At 40.1% G+C, this 9,405-nt stretch overlaps 1 protein-coding gene across 1 annotated transcript; it reads right to left on the reverse strand.

The window, feature by feature from the left end:
- Positions 1-2,131: 2,131 nt before the first annotated feature.
- LOC149945270 (G2/M phase-specific E3 ubiquitin-protein ligase-like) lies at positions 2,132-2,956 on the reverse strand. Its single transcript, XM_090176474.1, has one exon. It carries the CDS (start codon positions 2,954-2,956, stop codon positions 2,132-2,134), a length of 825 nt encoding a protein of 274 aa, XP_090032600.1.
- Between the last annotated feature and the right edge of the window lie 6,449 nt (positions 2,957-9,405).

Here is a 9,405-nt window from a genome sequence, read left to right on the forward strand (position 1 = left end):
TATTATTCACGTTATATTATTAGTAATTAAAATATTTAAATCCATAGCAAATAATTAATGTTACTAAGTTCGGGTTAAATATTGAATTAATTTAAACGATTAAATATAGTTCTTATAATCAAATCGCGATTAATTGTAAAAGTTTCAATAAATAATTACAAAAAGTACACAAGACCACACCGAAGGTAAGTTAATTTCGATGATTAAGTTTGCACTCTTGGTCGGTTAAAAACGATTAAATCACGATTAAAATGATTAAATGAACTAAATCATGACAAAATCAAGTTAGTTATTCAATTGTTTAAATCTCGATTAAGCGGATTACATTTCGATTAAGCCGATTAAATCTCGATTAATCCGATTAAATCTGATTAACTCACGATTAATTATATTGCTATATTCCGGCCATTTTGAATAGACAGCTATGGGCCTGTTGCAAAAGCCCTAGCGAAAGTGCTAACCAATAGAATTTAACATATGCGATTCTAGCAAAGCAGACTGTTGCAACAGGTCCTAAGCATCAGAATCTTTTCACAGACGTTATTCCGCCGCAAAGTGGGCGGAATGGTTTTCAAAAAAAAATTAATTTTTAGATGGAGGAAAACTCGCGACGAAACGATCTAAATTATAAACTATACTAAATAATATCCAAACGCTTCTAGATAGCGAAAAAACACGAAAACCACGATCAAGTAAATTATATCTTAAGATTAAAAGCAATTAGTAATTAAAATTAGTTGGTGGAATTTTAAATTATTAACATATTACACATTTAAACAAAATGTCGTTCTTTCGATGAAATATTAAATAGGCTACGTGGTTTCCCAAAATCCGCCTGCTGAAACCCATCAAGAATTTAACATCTTAATCTACATTAATAAGCGTAATTTATACGACTAAAATTGGCCAGGGGGCTATGCATTTCAGTATCGCACCTAGGAGTAGTAAACACAACAGCCCCACCACTTGGAAATAGTGATAATTTTAAGAAAGACCCTTAACCTTATTTTTTTTTAAGAGCCAATGACTCTATTCCCAGGTCTGGTTTCCATCCCATTTATCATACTTGGAATAGTGATATGGGCCCCGACTATTGTTATTGAGGGCTAATGGCCCCCAGTGGGAGGGGGGCTGAAATGGGGAAGATTTTAAAAATAGGGAGGGAAATTTCTTCCATTACGCTAGATTTCGCTCTCGCCCAGGGTAGGAAAACAACGTAAAAATGTATTTTACAGCAATTTCCGCAAAATCTTTAATAATTTTTTACTTTATTTAAGGGCCCTGCTGGCCCGCAACCCCCATTCGAATGATTTATTTTTAAGGCCCCCCTGATTTTTTTAAGATCCATTAGCCCCAGGATTTCAAAGTGAAAATGTATCTAATAACTTTGCCAAAAAGAAATAATTTTAATAGGTCTTTGAAAAACTTTCAATAGTTTTTCAGTGTTTCTCAAATAAAATAAGTACAATTGTTATGTTAACAATAGTTATCTTTATTATTTTTATCCTAGAGTGAGATTTTACGTATTTTTTACATTTTATTAAAAAAATTATCAAAATATTGGGAAATATTGAAATTTTCCACAAGGAAGCGCAATGAGAAAATATAAAAATACAAAGTTGCTTTACATAGATTTTTAAATATAGTCCACAACTGGAATTTATAAACATTTCTCGAAGCTGTCTTGAAGTTTTACTCTAACAATTAAAACAATCAAAGAAATCTTAATACAGTCCAAAATAAAGAACGATAATATAGTCCTAGAAGTTAATATTAACCGGTCTATAAAACTTCTTGGAGCTTTCTTGAAGTTTTATTTTAATATTAAAAATTGAAAACAATCGTAGAGAAATCTTAATAGGGTAAAAGATAGCCTAACGGTAACGTAGACCTCAAAGTAGCAGAAATAAGAATGACCACTTTTACAAAGTAAAATTTTAAAATATTACTATAGTTTTAATACTACACTGAAAACGCTTCTTTAAGTTTAATTTTAATATTACAACAACCAAAAATATCTTAATATGGTCAAAAATGATAATATAGTTTGATAATTTAAAATTTATCAGTACTATTAATACTTCACGAAGCTTTCTTGAAGTCGAAATTTACATGAAAAAATATTAAGGGCTTATGGCAACCCAAATCCAACTGAACATTTCAACCCAAATTCCATATTTTTTTTTAACTCTTCGTAGGTCTTGTGACATGTTGGTAAATGAAGTTCGAGGCAGCAAGTATTCGCTTTTGGGAACCGACTTTCATTTGGTTCTAAAAATTTTATTGATGGATTCGGGGAAAAACCAATCGGAGGACACTTATTCGCTCCGGTCGCAAAAATGAGTAGATCTTCGAGAGTAACTGCAATAATTTTTCCATTTTCTTCTTCAAAAAATGATAACCCATTTTCCACTGCTTCCACATAATCCCTCCAAAATGCAATGATGTTACGTTCAATGGATTGCCTGTTTCCCGAAGAAGTGCCATCGACATTGTTATCTGTGTAAATTACTTCTGAAAATATTTCGTCAAGTACTACATCACATGTCAAAGTTGTTGATGATTCCATCATTACGGTTTTGAATTGGTCTGGATATTTTCTCATTTCTTTTAGTACTCCCAAAGTTTTGAGTCCTTTTTTGAACCTCTTAAAACATTGGTGCATTCTCCCAATTACATAGTACTGAGATATGTCGTCAACAATTTTGATACGATCGTCGACATTAAAAATCGCTGTAAAGGTTCCGGACGCAGTTCTTAAATCTTCCAATTCTTGCGCTGCTGCTTGTAGCTCGTTCAGTGATTTAGCGTTAAGGACGTTTTCCAGACGACTTCTGATGTCATAATCCACAATGTCAGTTATTTTGGCTGTACTTTTCTTGAGACCATGAATTATCATGTTAAACAAGCACTCTGAAAAGCATGCAGGCCCTGGACCGCCGTGCACTAATGACATCGCTATTAACCTTCCCGCATTGAAGTACAGGTCATCTTTTTGAGCTAGTGCATTGAGAACCAGATACTTGATATTTTACGGGCCTTGGAATATGGAAGAAAATAACATTTCCTTTAAAAAAAGTCGCAAAATTTCTCTCTTGGGTCCACCGAGATCTACAGCACCTTCGGAAACTTTCTTATCATCAGTAAAACGAACTGATATCTTATATTCCGGATTGAAATTGGGTTTGTTCAATCCTCTAAGGCCATGAAGGAAAACCTCTCGTCGGTTAATGTTAAACCTTGATATCTTAGTTTGATTAACCTTGGAAAGAAGCTCTGTCAAAATTTCTTGCAAACTTTTAAGAAAGGAACCCACATTAAATTGCTCTCGTGCTCTTTCGTATTCTTCGAGAACTTCATCACTCTCTCGGATCAATTGAGCTGTGTTGGTTTCTGATAAAGTAGGGCTTACAAATATTTCACTATCATCGTCTGTTTCGTTATACAATAGAGATAGATAATCAGAATACACTTCTAAATCTAGCTCCCCACTTTCAGCTAAATCCTCTAATGGTAAGCGGTTAGATGAGTTATTAACTAAACCATCTATTTCTGGTGCAACAGTTCCATGTATTCTTGAAGTTGTAACCGTTATCCTTCCTAATTGCAATAATTAAACGGAATTACGATAACCTCGGTTACAATATTTAATGTTCGATCCTTATATCTGATTAGGCTTAGTCGTAATGTAAATAATGACGGCAATGGCTTCGATATGAATTAGAAAAACATTTAATTGGTAAAACTTACAATATATTCAAGTCCCTCAATTCGAAGGTTCTCCTAAGTCGAAGGCATTGTATATCAAACAAAAAAGATCCTTAAAGTCTTTGTAAAATTATAACGTGGCCCGTGATCACTTGTCGAGGGTAAAAAACACCAAAGAGAAATTTTTAACTTCTGCCTCCTGCGCACCTTGCGCATGAGTTTTTATATTTTGAATTGGTTCACAAAAAATAATAATAAAAAATAATAGTCCTTGCAACGGAGCAGGGGACATCTGGTGGTGTCGGCTGGGCCGTTGCATTTTCCCACAAAAAAAAAACTGTATCACCGAACCGGAGTCCACTATACGAGGGGCGAAGTGTTAGTGGTGGGAACGCTTGGTTTTGATCTTTGGAGCTTGGGGGCAACGACTGACCCTGTGCCCTTTTTGGCGACAGCGATAACAAGTCATAGCTGTTTCATCGACTGAGGGCTTGGGTGGTTTGGTAGACGTTGAGAATGGTTGTTTTACCTGTCTTGATTCGAGGAGGGAGCAATTACACGCCCCGCACTGATGGGGTGTATTTTTCGGTTGCCCAGGGGGTGTTTTATTAGGAGGTGGACGGTTGATGTCCGAGGTCTTGACTGATTGCTTCAAACGATCAGCAACTGTTTTCCGAGTTTTAGCTTGTGGAGGTTCGGATAAGGTGTCATTCGCCATTGGGTTTGCTGGTGCTGCGATATTGTGTGCCCGTTCTTCCTCCAATTCTTGAAGAAGATCGTCAACTTGGTGCATCTCAATATTGAGGGCAATAGTATCTGGGGAGAGCGGAGGGGTCAATTGACCGACGTCCATTATGTCGTCGAATTCGTCTGTCGTCAAGATTTCAAATTGTGGGGCTTGTAATACGCCGGCATGGCATGCCACCCAGCGTCCTTCCAGGGAATGGTGTGCATCGCTGTTACCGAGCCTGGGGTAGTGTCCTAGGCCTCCGTTTGTACCCATACAGAAAGAATAGGGGCAATACTGCAAGTTTGCCATTTTCAAGGTCCAGGGTCCCAACACCATGAGGGGTCGGCGATCTTTGATGACCAATACCTTTTCCAATGTTATTTTCTTGTATAACAATTCGATATCTAGTTGTTTCAATTGTCCCTGTAGCAACCACAAGGGAAAATGCTTCGCACGTTGGACGAAGTCTTCGGTATCACCTTCATCAATACTGTGAAACTTCGTATAGCCGAGTTCTTCGGCGAGGGTGGTAGTTATGATCTCACAGGACATACTCAAGTCGATGAGAGCCGGTGCGATTGCCGTTATGGCATCATGACTTTCATGGCAGAAAATGAGGATTTCGTGGGTACCGGAAATTCCCTAAAAACAAAAATTATTATTAGTGGTTTATTACCTTAGTCCCGGCCGTACGTATCCTCTCCCAAGGAGGTTGAGATACGGCCTCTCGGGTAAATGAGAAGTCCGTTTTTTCGAGATTGGTTAGTTTGTTAGTTCTTAAATATCGATCGACGTCTGCTAGTGATCTCAGGCGGCAATTCGGGTGTAAGGGCGGATAATAATAAATATCTAATACCGGCCCTTTTTTAGTCACCGTTTTTCGGTAACACAGTTCCCGAATCCAACCCAGAGTCAGGGGCTTCAACCATCTTTCATCGCCCTGCGGAGTGTCGACCTCTGGTGATTGGTCATCAGGGTCTCCGGGAAAAGATGATTTTGACTCTGAGTCAGAATCACTGTCTGAAGAGACTGATGATCTTGCCGCAACGTCGCCGATATTCGATTCCCCTGGAATCGTTAGGACCTCGGGTGCTGAAGGTGGTTCCCAGGTGTAATCCTGTGCAGTTATCGGCTCTTCAACCTCCAATGTGTTTTCTTGTTTTTTAGCGTCATGAGTGGATTGAGCGGAACTAGAAGGTTGTGGATCTGCAATGGCGATGTCTGCCTCATCAGGAATTATTATATTGAAATTTGTCCAATATAATTTCAATTGGCTGATGTGCTTTAAACCTCGGTTGACGTTGGTCAAGGCGTCTTCCAACTCGTACACGAGTGGGGTGACTTGTCGGATGACACGATATGGCCCTTCCCATTTCGGACTTAATTTCGCGGCATGATATGTCGCGCCCTGGGAAAGGTTGTGTGTCTCCAGCCACACTAGTGTACCCACTGGAAGCTCCATGTCCTCACGTCGTTGATCGTAGTACTTCTTTTGGTGTTCCTGTGCTCTTCTCATGTACATCTTGGCTCTTTCGAGGTCATCGTGAAGTTGCGTAAAAGAACGTTCGTGGCGAATGAATTCCGGGGGATCGTCTTCGTTGTCCAGGGAATTCCAGGGCAAGCGCGGTTCACGGCCCATATTCAGATAGAACGGAGAACGGCCTGTCGTGTCCTGCGGCGCAGAATTGATGGCGAATTGCAAGAATTCCAAGGACTGATCCCATCGTCGGTGTTCGTTTCCGACATACATGGAAATTATTTCGCCGATTACGCGATTCAACCGCTCTACTAAATTGCTCTGGGGATGATACCCGCTAGTAGGTTTCTTTTTAACCTTCAAAAGTTTACAAGTACCGTCCCATAGAGTGGATACAAACTGTCGGCCTTGGTCGCTAAAGATACGTCGTGGGCAACCCCAACGCAATAAGCTTTGTGAACGCATCGCAGCATATTTCCGCTGTGATACGTTTCACCGGAACCAACTCCACGAATTTCGTAAAATAGTCCACGAAAACAATGAGGAACCTGTTACGTCGGACAGTCATCGGTAAGGGCCCTAAAATATCGACCCCTACCATGTCCCAGGGACCCGTTGTTTCAGTGGCCATCATTAAACCTGGAGTTTTTCGATTCCTACTTTTATATTGTTGACAAACAAGACAGCCACGTACATAATGTTGCACGTCCTGCCTCATTTTGGGCCAGAAATACCGAAAGCGTACCTTGGCTAAAGTCTTATCGCGTCCTCTATGTGCGGACGTTGGATGGTCATGTAATAACCGGAGAGTTTCTTTTCGAAAACGTAGCGGTAGATAAATTTTTCGGGGTAACGTTCCCCACGGCTTACGGTATAGCACGCCATTTACGACTTCGAAAAGTCTTCCCAATTTCTCATTTCCCTCTGCTAACTTATCCATAATTTCCTTAGTTTCCGCGTCCTCAATTTGAGCGGTTTTGACGTCTGATAAGTCAAATACATTGAACATAGCGTGAAGAGGGGGAGGTAATATTATAGAACCCCCCTGATTGTCGGGATTGACATTACGAAGCTCCATGGCTGCCAGACCGATCGGTGCGCGAGAAAGCGCATCCGCTACTACGTTTTCTACTCCTTTTTTATAAACAATTTTAAATTGAAATGACTGCAAAAACATAGCCCATCTTACTAGGCGTGCATTCGGGTCCTTCAAGTTGTATAACCACTGTAGTGACTTATGATCCGTCACCACAGTAAACGGTAAACTCTCCAAAAAACATCGAAATTTTTTAAACGCCCCAATGAATGGCCAAACATTCCTTTTCCATCGTGGTATAACGCGATTCGGCAGCGCTTAAAAGCCTGCTCGCGTATGCCAACGGGACCTCAACGCCGTCTTGAATCTGACTTACCATCGCGGCCACTCCCAGGTCAGAAGCGTCCGTAGTCAATATGCACGGACTTCCTGACCTATAAGTCGAGAGTGGGCCAGCGCGATATATCGCGTCTTTTAACGATTCAATAGAGCGTTGCTGTTCGGGTCCCCATCGGAAAGGAATATTTTTTCGTTTTAGCTTATTCAGTGGTTCGGCTAAAATCGAGTAATTCGGAATAAAACGTGAATGCCAGCCTGTAAGACCGAGAAAACGCTGGACTTGTTTTACGTTGCGAGGTGCGGGAAATTTTTCGATGGCTTCGAATCTAGATTTGTCTATGTGGATTCCCGTCTCGTTAACTATGTGTCCCAGTATTTTAGCTTCGGTTCTTGCAAAATCGCATTTTTCAATTTTTAAAGTTAAACCGGCACTTCTTAATTGTGCTAGGACATATTCTAAATTAATCAGATGTTGATCCCAGTCATCGGAAACTACGAGAATGTCATCCCGATAGACACATATATCAAACTGAGCGCCATCATGGAATAGTTCGTCCACCAACCGCTGGAATGACGATGGCGCGTTTGTGAGCCCAAACGCCATTACGTTGAATTGGTATTTACCGGACTCCGTGATAAAAGCTGTTTTCGGCGCGCTATCTGGGTGCATTTCGATTTGCCAATAACCTGATCGCAAGTCTAATGCGGTTATAAATTTAGCTTTTTTCATTCGACTAAACATTTCTTCGATTCTCGGAAGGGGATACGGGTCTTTTCTCGTGATCTATTTAATTTGCGGTAATCGACACAAAATCGAATTTTACCGTTTTTCTGATATACTAACACGACGGGCGACGCCCAGGGACTAGTCGTGGGTTTTATGACGTGCTCTTTCAACATTTGTTGAATTTGCCTTTTCACGTCGTTTTTCTTCACTAACCCTGTATGGTCGACTAGAAACTGGAGGCGCGTCGTCTGTGTGTATCTCATGATAAACGAGACTCGTTTTTCCTTCTTTTCGAGAAAATACTTCGGGAAATCTTAATAAAACGGCTTTTAGATCCATACGGCGCGAGTATGGCATATGACTTTGGTTGACTGCTTTTTTAATATCCTCTATAACTAAAGGTGGCGGCCCCTTTTGCACTTTATTCTTTTCAAAACCAATCTCAAGATTTCCGAGGGTACACGTACCTCGACCGAAATCTATAACAGCGGAGACTGTTTGTAAAAAATCACGACCCAGGATGAAATCACATAAGAGTGATGGCACGATTAAAAATTCATGCTCGTAGTGTCTTCCTTTTATAGAAAACGACACTACTGCCGAGCCCTTAGTAAACGTATATTTACCATCTCCCAATATGATACATTCGATCTCGTCCTGAGTAGGAAGATCTAATTTATTACCTAATTTTTCTTGAAGTTCTCGCCATTGCTCTAAGCTCATAAACGAGGCGTCTGCCCCTGAATCTAGACGAGCAATCCGAGAACCGTGTAAAAAATCGACCTTAATTGCTATAGGGGGGTCAACCGATTTCTTCTTAAAAGCACCTAAAATCTTTTCGGGTTTGTTTGATTTTTGTCGGGGGCGTGGTACCCGTTTTTGCGCTCCCCGCTTGAGTTTGAGGGTGACGGACATTTTGTCGAAATATGACCGATACCGTTACAATTATAACATCGTACTTTCGAGTTGTTACCTCGTGGTCCCGTTTTGGAAGATACGTCGTTTTGACTTGGAGCTGTCGCTCCTGTAGACTTTTGATTGTATTTTTCGCTACGCGAATTGGAATTACGCTGATCGTGGCGCGGCTTTTGGTTATGCGGACGATACGAATTCTGAGAATGTGGGCTATTATGACTCGTTTTCGAATCATACTTATTGGGAAAGTGTCGAGGGTTTACCCCTTTTAAGGCGGACTCTATTAAGTTACATTTTACTTGTAAGGAAGCTAAACTATGAATAGAGGTTGTTACAATTTGAAGTCTAATTTCAGGGCGTATATTTCGTTTTAAGATCGCCATTAAGGCTACATCCGATTGTGGATGTGACAATTGTTGATTTACTTTAATAATTCTTCCGAAAAAATTATCAATTGTCTCATTAGGCCCTTG

Source organism: Leiobunum rupestre, chromosome 5 (genome assembly GCF_980474605.1).
Source record: "Leiobunum rupestre chromosome 5, qqLeiRupe1.1.hap1, whole genome shotgun sequence".
In the NCBI taxonomy this organism is placed as follows: Eukaryota; Metazoa; Arthropoda; class Arachnida; order Opiliones; family Sclerosomatidae; genus Leiobunum; species Leiobunum rupestre.

Bases quoted from the DNA above. Each gene is read 5' to 3' on its own strand.
- LOC149945270 (XM_090176474.1), bottom strand. From the start codon at position 2,956: ATGTCATTAGTGCACGGCGGTCCAGGGCCTGCATGCTTTTCAGAGTGC.